The sequence below is a fragment of the Plectrocnemia conspersa genome, unplaced genomic scaffold (assembly GCF_051122295.1).
Source record: "Plectrocnemia conspersa isolate PC_06_02 unplaced genomic scaffold, ASM5112229v1 ptg000006l, whole genome shotgun sequence".
Lineage (NCBI taxonomy): Eukaryota > Metazoa > Arthropoda > Insecta > Trichoptera > Polycentropodidae > Plectrocnemia > Plectrocnemia conspersa.
Window position 1 is genome coordinate 1406615 of NW_028277170.1, and position 14306 is coordinate 1420920.

A 14306-nucleotide genomic window follows, 5' to 3' on the forward strand; every position below is an offset into this window, starting at 1 on the left:
GCAGTTGAAGTAAAATTCTTTGTGTGACTTACGCTTATAGGTCTGAATAAAACACATAATTTTATGAAGCAATGATTTTATTATACATATTTTTTTAGTATACAAAACTTTAAGTATACGAATTCAACGTGAGGTACCGATAAATATATTAAATATATTTTTTTGTATTTAATTTAGAGATACACACGTTTATTTTCGAGTATTTTGCATTTTCCAAGAAAACTGCAAAATTAAAATTAAACGCATAATAAATAAATTTAAATTACTCATAAATTCTAGTAAAATGTTTTGTTGGGAAAACTTATATGCGTTTTTAAATGGCTTAAAACCATACTTGTTTAGGACTAGTACTGCTTTACATCTGATAATTTTACAGTTCCATTCAAAGCAGGTAGTTGTTGAGAATCTTATTTTCTTATTCATAATTTAATTAATGTATTGTAATAATAAACATAGTTAATAATAAATTTACAATAAACTTTATATACCAGATTTTCTTTAAAATTAATGCTTATAGTCTAACATTCCATTTTAATTAAATATTTACTAATAACAAATATAACATTTTATGTGATTTTTTATACATATTTACCTTCTACCAAGAGAGAAATAGAATGGAATTGATTTTTTAGTTAAGCAATACTAAGAATTAAATGTTTTATAATCGCACTTGCGTATTGTATTGTGCGTGTTCATTACACCTTTACCTAAATAGCGACCTACCGGGTATAAATAAAGAGGTTTAAAATAACAATAATAATCCCATAGCTTCTCAAAGTTATAATTATTTCTAATGTTTTTTCTCGAGAATTATTTCTTAAAAAAATCTAGAGAAAAATTGAAAAATATTTTTTTTTTACTTTTTATGAGTCGAAAGTGCTTCTTAAAGCTGCTGGTAGAGATTATTCAAAATTTTAAAATTGTGAAAGAACTTCGTTTTTGTGTGACACCTAATTATCAGCGCTATTATTTGAAGTACCGCATCCAAGAACAAGATATAATTGGACAGCTAACCGACTTTTTAATTCATACTCGCAGTTGGACGCTGTAATTTAACTAATGTTGTAAATATTTTTGTGTGCTTAGGCCCCTATTTTTTTATTTTAATTTACCAATTGTTTTGTGATTCCAGTTCAATACATGATGTGTCCGCCGACCATGTTCAGCACTCAGCCGTTCGTCTACTCCCACGTGGCCATGGCTTATCCACCCATGCTTATTTCTTCGAATCATTTGCCGCTAGCAAACCTCATACCGACTCCAGCGGCAATCAAGCCTTTAGACTTGCCTTTCGACAATTACAGACAAGTAAGTAAAGCTTAATAAGACTGTATCGATAATAACACATGAAAGCGTCAGTAGTTCCAGAAGTGCTCAGTACATGACAATTATAATTTGATCACAAACTATCTTATCATGATTATGATTATGTTTGTTATTGAACATTTGTGTTTTACAGGCGTGCCAGAGTACAATAAACAAGGCAACGGTTAAACCCCATACCTCGGTAGGGGAAACTGTCGGAGTGAACCCAAACTTTCCACCCAGGAATAACAATTTTGTGACTCCTCGTACAACTCCTGCTGATTCCCAAAACACTTCGCTAAAAGCGGAGCTCGGCAGCGGAGTTGGCAGCCACGCTACCATAAGCTTACCGAATCCAGTATGTTGACAAACATAAAGCTCTTAGTTTTTAATTTTTTTAACTCAGTTCTCGCGGACTTACTGTGTAAGTATAGTAGAGAGGTATTGCAGTTGGTCATGTCAATTTTTCAATTACATAGTGAATAGCTACTAGAGCCACTAGATTGAACAATAATAATTTATGAATGGAGGTAGGTTATATGGATTTGATCAACACCACAAATCAATTTTTTGATGATATTTTCTACTAAATAAAATAAAACTATTACATAAAATTTCACTGAAATTAATCTTGCTCTTATGTATTATAGCTACAAAATTACATAAGCTAACTACTAAACTTGATTTTATTGTATCTATTACATCAAATAATGAAAACTATTTTTTTTTGTTCTCATAAATATTAAAAATTCAGTCTTCAGTGTTTTCGGATCTGTTATTATTTCTTTAAATCATTCAAGAAATATATACATTTAAGATCGAAATAGCGTAGTACGAAAGGTCTAGACTGGTAATACAGAGGCCGCGGGTTCGAGCCACGGCAGCAAACTTGAATTTTTATTTAGTATTTATAAAAGCCCTAACTTAAAAATTACATTTATTGATTTTAAACTGTAATATACATATTCATTTAATAATTTATAATTTATTATGTAGATGATTTAATAATTTATAATTTATTATGTAGAAAAGTCCGGTGGTTAATACTTGTAAGTATTCATTATGTCTGAATGACTTATCTAGCTGTTACAGATTTACCTCGTTGTAATGCATTAGGCCTGTCAGGTTACAACGAAAGATTAAAACTAAAAATATCAATTAATAAAATAATGCAACCGACATACTTCTAATAAAAAAGGTTCAGGGACATAATTAGTTTATATAAATATATATGCAATAAAGCCTCTATTGTTATATGCTTGATGGCAGTGTGTCTTTGTATAATCATATACTTTGCAGTACTCTTAAGCATGCTTTTCTGGTCATATTTAAAAATTATGCAATCGACTTTCTTCTAATAAAAAAGTGTTTAGGGACGTCATTTCAGTTTTTCCAAGGGGGGAGGGGTGAATTGGCCAGTCAGTGGTCGTTTTTTTAATATTTCGGTTTCATTAAATGATATACCTTGTCCAAATTCAAGGAAGAGAAAATTTGAAATCATATAATTTTTACTAGTACCTACCAGTTAGTTATATTTTATATTCCGATATAATTTTACTGAATGTACCAGTCAGTGTACGTTTTCTTAATATTTTGATTTAATTATTATTTTAATTGAATAACATTAATTTTTCTGACCGATACAATAGGGAGGGGGGGGGAGGGTCAAGTTTCTCTACCCGCCTCACCATGCATAGACTGAGCTTATATAAAATATTTTTTATATTTTATTGTTATATTAGGTTGCTAGATATATTATGTCTTTTTATTTAAATACATTTTTCTCATCTTCTTATTAACTTTATTATTTTAAATAATACCTTTACTACACTTTCATAAAATTTTAATGGCAATTACAACGACGAGTTAAGGGATGACTCATCTATTAAAAATTGTATGATTTTTTTAAGGGGAGAGGGGGACAAGTTTCTCTACCCGCCTCGCCGTGCATAGCCTGCGCTTATATAAAATATTTTTTATATTTTATAGTTATATTAGGTTGGCGGATATATTATATCTTTTTATTCAAATACATTTTTCTCAACTTCTCATTAACTTTATTATTTTAAATAATACCTTTTCCACATTTTCATAAAATTTTAATGACAATTACGACGACGAGTTAAGGGATGACTCATCGATTAAAAATGATATGATTTTTTAAGGGGGAGGGGGGCAAGTTTCTCTATCCGCCTCGCCGTGCATAGCCTGCGCTTATATAAAATATTTTTTATATTTTATAGTTATATTAGGTTGCTAGATATATTATGTCTTTTTATTCAAATACATTTTTCTCATCTTCTCATTAACTTTATTATTTTAAATTATACCTTTACTACATTTTCATAAAATTTTAATGGCAATTTCGACGACAAGTTAAGGGATGACTCATCTATTTAAAATTGTATGATTTTTTAAGGGGGGAGGGGGGCAAGTTTCTCTACCCGCCTCGCCCGGCATAGCCTACCCTTATATAAAATATTTTTTATATTTTATAGTTGTATTAGGTTGGCGGATATATTATGTCTTTCTATTCAAATACATTTTTCTCATCTTCTAATTAACTTTATTATTTTAAATAATACCTTTTCCACATGTTCATAAAATTTTAATGACAATTTCGACGACGAGTTAAGGGATGACTCATCGATTAAAAATTGTATGATTTTTTAAATGAGGAGGGGGGCAAGTTTCTCTACCCGCCTCGCCCTGCATAGCCTACGCTTATATAAAATATTTTTTATATTATATAGTTATATTAGGTTGGTGGATATATTATGTCTTTTTATTCAAATACATTTTTTTCATCTGCTCATTAACTTTATTATTTTAAATAATACCTTTACTACATTTTCATAAAATTTTATTGGAAATTTCGACGACGAGTTAAGGGATTACTCATCGATTAAAAATTGTATGATTTTTGAGGGGGGGGGGCAAGTTTCTCTACCTGCCTCGCCGTGCATAGCCTGCGCTCATATAAAATATTTTATAGTTATATTAGGTTGCTAGATATATTATGTCTTTTTATTCAAATACATTTTTCTCATCTGCTCATTAACTTTATTATTTTAAATAATATCTTTACTACATTTTCATAACATTTTATTGGAAATTTCGACGACGAGTTAAGGGATGACTCATCGATTAAAAATTGTATGATTTTTTAAAGAAGGAGGGGGGCAAGTTTCTCTACCCGCCTCGCCCTACATAGCCTACGCTTATATAAAATCATTTTTATATTTTATAGTTATTTCAGGTTGCTAGATATATTATGTCTTTTTATTCAAATACATTTTTCTCATTTTCTCATTAACTTTATTATTTTAAATAATACCTTTACTACATTTTCATTAAATTTTAATGGCAATTTCGACGACGAGTTAAGAGATGACTCATCGATTAAAAATTGTATGATTTTTTAAAGGAGGAGGGGGGCAAGTTTCTCTACTTGCCTCGCCCTGCATAGCCTACGCTTATATAAAATATTTTTTATATTATATAGTTATATTAGGTTGGTGGATATATTATGTCTTTTTATTCAAATACATTTTTCCCATCTTCTCATTAACTTTATTATTTTTAATAATACCTTTCCACATTTTCATAAAATTTTAATGACAATTTCGACGACGAGTTAAGGGATGACTCATCGTCTAAAAATTGTATGCTTTTTAAGGGGGGGGCAAGTTTCTCTACCTGCCTCACCGTGCATAGCCTGCGCTTATATAAAATATTTTTTATATTTTATAGTTATATTAGGTTGCTAGATATATTATGTCTTTTTATTCAAACACATTTTTCTCATCTTCTCAATAACTTTATTATTTTAAATAATACCTTTACTACATTTTCATAAAATTTTTTTGGAAATTTCGACGACGAGTTAAGGGATGACTCATCGATTAAAAATTGTATGATTTTTTAGGGCGAGGGAAAGTTCCTCTACCTGCCTCGCCCTGCATAGCCTGCGCTTATATAAAATATTTTTTATATTTTAGTTATCTTAGGTTGCTAGATATAATATGTCTTTTTATTTAAATACATTTTTCTCATCTTCCCATTAACTTTATTTTTTTAAATAATACCTTTACTACATTTTCATAAAAAAATAATGGCAATTTCGACGACGAGTTAAGGGATGACTCATCGATTAAAAATTGTATGATTTTTTAAGGGGGAGGGGGGCAAGTTTCTCTACCCGCCTCGCCCTGCATAGCCCATAGTTACCTGTACATGTACTTTCCAAATAATTCTTATAAGGAATGCTGAGCTATGATTTCCTTGAGTCGCATTAACGAGTGTACTTGAGAAAGCACTCCTTTAAACATTTGAGCGGTATCGCCGTACATGTACGGTGGTCGATATTTTACTGTTTTGATGTACCCCAGATAGTTATATGTGCACATATATAATTGAAGTTATAATAAATAAAAAAACATTATATTTATATTATATTATTTTTAAATTTGCTTTTTTTTAATGTAAAAGTTTTCTATAGAAAATAATACAAATAAATTAACATGACAAAAAATATTTTATATTAATTTTCTAAAAAAATATTTAGAGCCTCTGAATTGTTTTTAAAAAATACACAAAAACCGAATAATATATAATGAATATGTAGAATAAAAATTTAATAATATTTTAAAGTGCTTAAAAAATTATTAAAACAAACTTCATCAATATAAAATCAAATCAATCAAATGTTGGGAATTACTGTTTTTTTTTTAAATTAACTATAAATGCAATTTAAATTATAATCAATAAATAACAACAGAAATACTTATAGAAACATACGTTAAATTAACTCATTCCTAGGTGTATACTAAAAAATTAAAAAATGTGTATAAATTAATTCACTACTCAAAGGGTTAAGCTGCTGGTAGAAAACATACACAATCCAGAGATACTAGAAGTTTTTCATTACCAAACACATTTTTTGAGGTTTATATTTTTTTTCGTTTTTAGATAGATTAATAAATTTAAAATAAACCACGGGGCAAATATTTTTTTCATCAGAATTTTGTTCTAAAGATATAATGCTGAGGGCGAGAGAATAAATGGAACATTAATATGTACTACGTATCATAAAGTGTAAAGGCATCTGACTTGTTCATTACAATACCTCTCATAGATCTGCTTTTTCAGCTGTTTGCATGAAAACAATCGAACTAGTTGTCTTTAAGTTGTACGAGCTATAATAATAACTACCATTATCAAGCAAAAAGTGTAAGAAAACCTAGTGTTTTCGACTTAGTAGACAGTAGCTGCGTTACCTAGATAAACATTGTCTCTGGTTATGCTTTCTCTTGATCTAATCGATAATGATTTTTCAGAAAATATCCACTGCCAAAAACGAAATCGTCTCTGGGGGCGCAAAAACTATGAAAAGTGGCAAGAGCAACAACCAACTAAAAGATCTGGACGAATCCAGTTACTCTTCCTTCCTCAAAACTGAAGCGTCCGACAGCATTGGGAATGGCGACAGTGGCGGAGAGTTCTCAAAGACGGGAGCAAACACCAGTAGTAACTCCAATGCTACAAGCAGTAAAATAAGCACCTTTGCCTCTCCTACCGAAGACGGAAACGTAAGTTACCCTGCTTACATTTATTGTTATGTATTTACATTGTGTGTAAAGTTATCACGTTGCCATCAAATATAACTGAATGACAAGTTGACAAGCGTGCCTTTTAACTTTAAAATATTGCAATCTTTGGTTAGACTTGGAATTGCCTTACTTTTATAATGGGTGGCCCTCTAAATGGATTATTCATTTTTACTCCTAACAACAAAACAAAATTGTTTATGATAAAGCATTTTAGTAATAATTTTTCAAATACACAACAAAAATATTTTTTTACAACCCAGTTTCTGTAATACCAGGTATTTTAATTTTATTATGTTTAAAATTAAATAAAATAAAAAAACTAAAACCAGAACTTGGCATTATTCGTTTATTCCGACTTGGAATAAACGAGAGTTTAGCTGAATTGGCACCGAGCGGAGCTACGCCGAGTATCAACCGAGACGACTCTTTAGAAGTCCAATCCTACGTCAGACCAGGTTCAAGAATAATGATCTTGAAAATAATTTATAATTAAAACTTGACTCCGCGTTTTTGTAAATGTCTCAAAAACACCATTAGCAATAATTTTTTAAATATAAATAATGTTATTAATGAAGTCAATTTTTTTTAGGAGATGAATTGGGAGAAAACAGCGCAGTCGGACGCTTTGTTCACTTCATCTGGAGAAAAAGTACAAGATAAAGATGAAAAACCAATGAGACCAGTCAGAAAAATGCAACCATCGTGGAACGATTCGGTATTTATATACATATATACAAATTTGTTCAAAAACTTTCCGAATTTTTGCCGTTGAATACTTTAATAGAGCTAGTAAATAAGTCTTATCGGTATGATTTTGGATCATTTTGAGTAACTCATGTATGAAAAAAAATGTTAGATTACTATTAAACGAGTGATTTATTTTCAGGTTTGCGTTACATCAGAATTGATATATAGGTATCAAGTTGCTTCTAAGAATATAGACGATGTTTTAAAGGCAGATAAAACTGCTTTAGATATCATAGATCAGGTATATATTTTATATTTTTCGTTAATCTTGAATTTGAGTTTAATACAATAACATAAATTACAGCCATCTATGGTGAACGAGCAACTGTCTCAGCTATACATCGAACTTCAATTGGAAGGATTGTCTTCTCGTTTAAAGTTGGAAGAAGGAATGACTAGCAGCGGTTCAGAAGAAGAAGCTTCTCAAGTATTTTAAAATATATAATAATAATAACAGTCATTATGTTGTCATTTATTTTAACACTCTTTTAATTTTCTTAAGGATAAAAAGAAAAAAGGGGAGTACAATAATCTTGTAATGATTTATGAAGAAAATGCTCCGTTACCGTCGCCAACCGGGACCTAAAACTATAAAATATATTATTATAGTGCAATTCAGCAGTAAATATATGTATGTACGAAGTGTTAAATGTATGTACCAAATAATGCATTTATTATTTAAGTTGCTTTTAGTATAATAAAATTACTATGCTTACCTCCAGCATATTAGAGGCGTTGATTTGTATTGTAATGTGATGTTATTTTTAAAGCTATTATTAAAAAATATGCACTATATATATATATATGTATATATTTATATATGTAACGTACATGAGTCATGCACAAATATATTTAAAAAATGTGCAATAATTTTTTTTAATTAATGTGTATTCTTAATTTAAGTTAAATACTTTTAAATATGTTAAAGAATTAAACATTTATATTCGCGTATATTTGATGTAACCGTTAAATCCGTAACAAAAAATGTTCTTAATAAACCACATTTTTATATCACGTTTTTCTAGATTTTATATATCATCTTAAAATATATTAAATAAAATGTGTATGTTTGTTTATTGTTATAGTATTTTACTAGATTAATTACAAAATTGTAATAATAATTAAATTAGTTATATATTAGTAATATGGATTGGTTTATGTATTAAAATATCCTAATTTTAGTTTTATGATAATATATTATTATAATAAATGTATTTAAAAGGCGTTTTTAAATTTATTGTCACCAATTTAATGCCCTCAGTTACGTTCGAGATTTCGATGTTAAAGTTATAAACATAAAAATATGCTATATAACTAAGACATATTATTGTTAAATTAATTTAAATGTAAGATTTGTCATGTAGTCATATTTTTAATATAATACAAGAAAAGTAAAAAATATATAATATTTTTTTAATCTTAAGCTATACAGAGAGAATAATATATTTATAAGGTCTTCATATTCAGTACCAAAAAATTTTTTTTAATACATTGCATATATATTGTACCAATAAATCAATAAGATATTTATTAAATGTCTGTTTAATTTTTTTATTTTAATAAATATTACGAAAATAATTAGACTTTATTATTAGATAAAATAAATAACTATTACATGAAGAGAATCGTTTTATTATAATATGGAATATCATGAATACATCAATACCATACAGTCTGTTGTTCTAGAGACAATACTCGTTCACCATCAGTACTCTCTCTAGTATCAGTCACTTTATAGCAAGAATATATTTATAAAAAAAAGTAGAAATCGACCTCAAATAATGAATATAAACTAAACTACAGCTACATGTATTTCATGTATAAGTTCCTTCAGACCTTTTCATTTATACAATAAATAAAAGGAGCAGAACGTTGCCTTCAAAAGTAGGTAGTACTTTCACAATAAACATTATTATTCAAAGGCAAAGATTGTAGTTTTTGACGCGGCTCCGTTTGTGGTAAAATTTGTTTGCAAATTATTGTTGACTTTATTGTTTTTTGAATGTTTAAAAAATATTATACATGAGAGAAAATATTCAACGATATTTCGGCTGGATCACACCAGCCATCGTCGGACAATTTGGGTTTGTAATCCTTGTGACTAAACGTTCAGTCACAAGGATTACAGACCCAAAATCGACGCAGACGATGGCTGGTGTGATACCGCCGAAATATCACGAAAAAAAATCTATATGCGAACAACCCCATAACACCTCATTTACACACACACACATATATATTATTTTATTTAAAAAATAGATACATACAATGTATGTACATTTACAACTATGTGTTGCGCCAGCCCCTCAGTGCCTACAGTCAACACAATTGGACGATGAGTCACTCCCACCACTTAGATGGGCGTGATAAAATTTGACAATTTATAGGTGCATGCGCAAACGTTTATTTTTTTACATAAAGTGCTAAAATCCAAGTTTTTTTAAAATAAATTTTATTAATTTATTATATACTGGTTTTATCCGAATGCTTGTTTTGACATTTTGCCTGCAAACTAATAAGAGCAACAATGAAATCGAATTTTTATTAAGCCCGCAATTCGAGTTACAATATCGAATATGTATAATCTAAATAATTGTTCATTCACTAAATTAAAACAAAAATCAATATTTCGGCTCCATGCTCCAGCCATGGTCACGAATTTTCAACAACTGCTGCCCTCGTCCTTGTCATATATTGACACACTGTGGTTCAGGATTAATGACCTAAATTAATTTTCCATTTGCAGTGGCCACGTCATTTGTGTCTGTTTTAATAATGTGTTTGTTTAATTGTGTAGTGACTTTGTCGCACTTATCGATTCCAATACCGAAAGCCAGGACTTTCAGATCATTGTGCTCTTATATCGATTATTCAATGCGGTATTTTTATGGATTTCGGATAACAGATTTTTTTATATTAGCAACGGTCCTTATGCTATTGAAGTCAATCTTGTGGTATTTATTAAAACTATGGCCAGAGCAGAATTAAATTAAACTTTTTGATTGAAATTTGGTATTCATTATCGGTATTCAATATAAACTTTATCGCAGTCTACACACGATATTTGATACATTTTTTGGGATTAATTTTTATTTGATATTTTCCATTGGAAAGCATCAAACCAATTTTGTGTTTAGATTGGAAAATAGTTCGTACATATTCTGCTTCACCAGGGGTCTTCCGATCTTTCCTGTCACCCCATGGATGTATGGTAGAAGTGTTATGTATAGTTTTTCGTGTTTTTCTGATGCCTTCAAATATTCTTTTCAGAAGCCATTTGAATGAAGTGCGACTTACGGTTATGGTCGCCCAAAACTCTATTGAATAGAGAATTTTCCAGCTATTTAATCTGTACTGGATGATAGTGGGATTTTTTTTAGGAATAGTGTATGTCTTATAGAACCGTTTTCTATTATTATAATTAGTGTGTCTAGGAAGGGCAGTTGACAATTTTCTTCAAGTTCTATAGTAAATTTTATATTTGTACGTGTTGTATTAAGAAAATTTAAGAAAACGTACAAATCGCTCCTTTCGTGGGACCACACAGCAAAGACGTCATAGCCATACTAAAAGTTTTTTATACGTTTTTTCTAAAGCTTCTGTTTCAAAGTATTCCATAAACAGATTGGCTATTAATGGCAAAAGGGGCGAGCCCATAGGTGCACCTTCGACCTGTTTATAAAAATCTCCTTTGTAAATAAAATTCGTGGAATTGAGGCAATGTTTTGCCAACTCCACAATATGTTTCTTACCGATGTAGTTAAAGGTTTTCGCAATGGAAATATTTGTAAACAGCGAGTTATATAACATCAAAACATACCAGGAGATATTGCTCGTCTAATTTTATTTGACGAATCTTCTCAATACACTCGTTTAGTTTTTTTAAATATGAAGCATTTTTTCTGTCAGTGGTTGGAATCCCTTTGCTAGATATTTTGCTAGCTGTTGAGTTGGTGCTTCAACAGCACTGACAATTGGCCTTAATTTATGTATTTTAGAGAGACCGTAAACACGTGAATTTTATTTATTTTAAATAAATGAATTACGGGGATAGATAAAATGTGCTAGTAAATTATCATATTTTAGAAAATCTATGATAAAAGATAACCTTTGATATAATAACCTTTAATCTGATAATAATTTAAATTTTAATAATTGTAAAAAAAATGTATTTATTATAATAATAAATTGCAAATTTATATTTTTGTTATAAAAATTATATATTAAATTTATAAATATTATATAATTTAATAACACAGTAAAATTCAATTTTAATATACATACATATGCTTAGAACATACGTGCACATAAATTCAACAATAGAAAGAGACAGACATATGGAGCAAACGAGAGTAAGGTCTGATCTATGCAGAAATCATTTACCGTCAAACTGTCGTACCGCACACATCAGTTACACGACAATAACTTTTATGTTCTTAAATATTTTTATTTTATTTTAAAGTAGTGTTTTATTGTGTGGTTTGTGTATGTGTTTGTTTTATTTGATTTCGAGATAAATGGTAATTCTTTTATTTTTCTTTTATTTAATTTATTGTATTTTTATTAATTTTAGTATACATAATGATTTTTATACGGAATATACAAATGTGTAAATAATAATTGCAATATTTATTTATATATTTATATCATTCTTAAAATATTTTGCCGACAATTTAATATAATAGTATTGTACTTTGAATGTATATGTATAAAGGATGTACAAAAATTCATCCATTCGTGAAATTCGGTAAACCTTAATGGAGTCCGAAAAAAACCTTTTGGCAAAATAGAGAAGCAATAATTGCCTTTCAGTTTTTCCGACGTTTCTTGCTTTTGTATTTTTTTCTAAGTTAATCCCTACATTAAGATTAACTCCTGCTTCTGTAAATATGTAATGTTTTGTATTCGTAAGGAATTTTTTTTGTTATATTTTCCTTATACATATCATTTATAATACTGCAAAACTTTAGTTAATAATCAGATTGACATAAATAAATTTATTGCAAATCTAGTTAAAATGAAAATTATCTTAAATATAGATAAACTTTAATGTAAATAATATCATCGGGATGAATTGGTTAATAAACAATATCTATATATATTTATTATATTTTTTGTATATAACTACTAATTTAAAGTTATTAATTAGCTGCATTATTATTTTGGTTATATATGTAAATAATAAAGGTTAATTTTATTCAATTAGAAAATCTTTATATTATAATTCTTGTAAATCTGAATAATATTGTTTTTTTTTATTAAAGTAGAGATCTATAGATATTGTTGTTTTCCGTCGGATAAAATATATTATTGTCGGCTTAAATTATTTTTTTTAAGTACATGTACTACTTTTGACTAACAGATTTAAAAAGACTGTTTAATATTTAACACAATAAAAATCGCTTACAATGTTGTAGAAGTAAGTTGCTGCGTTATTATATTGATATATGAAAATGTATTTTGGATATTATTATTGCAGCAAAGCGCCAGAAATCTTAAAAAAATACATGTTAATACAATACTGCTGCTGCAAAGAAAATATTTTTAATTAACAAATTATTAAGTATATCTATAATAATATATTGTATAATTTTTGTCGTGTTATTTTTGTATTGCTAGAATTTTTTTTGAACTTTTTTGGATTAAATTTTGCTAGAACTTATTTTGAAGTGTCGCTCATAATCAAAATAAAATACTTTGATATGAAATTAATAATTAATATACATATCGATGTATGTTATTATTATTATATTTAAATGCGTAATACAACTATCGTTTTTATCATTAGGTATTTTAATAATATTTTATCTATTTATTAAAGTATATTATATATATACTGTTTTTTTTTTAAATATTGATAAAAATAATATCAAATTTCTTCTTTAAATCAGACCTTGTTTAATAATACAAATATAAGAATAGCGAGAAATTATTGTACCTATATGAAGTGCACTTGAGCATTATTTTTTAAATGCACACTAATTGTTAGCGTTGTTTAGTCATCTACCATTGTATATATTAATTCAGGCAGTCTCAAGTATTCTATACTAATTTATATATTATACTATAACTATATAATTATGGTAAAAATTTGTCATATATAGATTTAGACAGTCTTGTTTGTGACTCAAAACAAACGTTAGAAATAAAATGATTGTATTACAAATATTCTATAAATATTTGCAATCAAAATGATATTTTATATTTTTAATAAATAATATTAAATTAATAAATTGTAGCACATTTAAAAATTATTTGTAGGTATTATAGTATTTTAATAAAGTTAATTAGAGATTTGAATAAATATCTTAAAATTAAAAAAATGTAATACATAATTAAAATCTAAGAATAGCGATGTTTTTAATGTATCAATTAGCTCACATTTGCTTAGTAAGAAAATAATTATATAATGGCACATATAAAAGTAGCCTGTAGTTAGTATAATATCATACAGATAAAGTGTTTTGATATGTTTAAAATAATTAATTGTACATATTTATAAACTAAAAAATATTTTCATTATTAAGCAGCAAACTTTTATAATTGTAGATTTTTTAATAGCTTATAGTTACTTTATAATAAATTAATAATACAATGGCGCATATAAAAGTAGTCTGTAATTAGTATAATACATTATAAAGG

At 28.0% G+C, this 14306-nt stretch overlaps 2 protein-coding genes across 4 annotated transcripts in view; both read left to right on the forward strand.

Moving 5' to 3' along the window:
• Window positions 1–8390, forward strand: part of per (period circadian regulator) — a 31903-nt gene extending 23513 nt beyond the window's left edge. For 2 of the 3 annotated variants that reach the window (XM_088187280.1, XM_088187282.1), the window contains 7 exons: window positions 1133–1308; window positions 1460–1663; window positions 6645–6896; window positions 7507–7632; window positions 7804–7905; window positions 7969–8091; window positions 8167–8390. In XM_088187280.1, the coding sequence (XP_088043406.1) occupies window positions 1133–1308; window positions 1460–1663; window positions 6645–6896; window positions 7507–7632; window positions 7804–7905; window positions 7969–8091; window positions 8167–8250 (1067 nt within the window). In that variant the 3' untranslated portion in view covers window positions 8251–8390. The remainder of the gene's footprint in view (window positions 1–1132; window positions 1309–1459; window positions 1664–6644; window positions 6897–7506; window positions 7633–7803; window positions 7906–7968; window positions 8092–8166) is intronic. The other variant, XM_088187281.1, reaches the window with a different exon arrangement.
• Window positions 1–14306, forward strand: part of LOC148234004 (cdc42 homolog) — a 151302-nt gene that overhangs the window by 99676 nt on the left and 37320 nt on the right. The window lies entirely within an intron of this gene.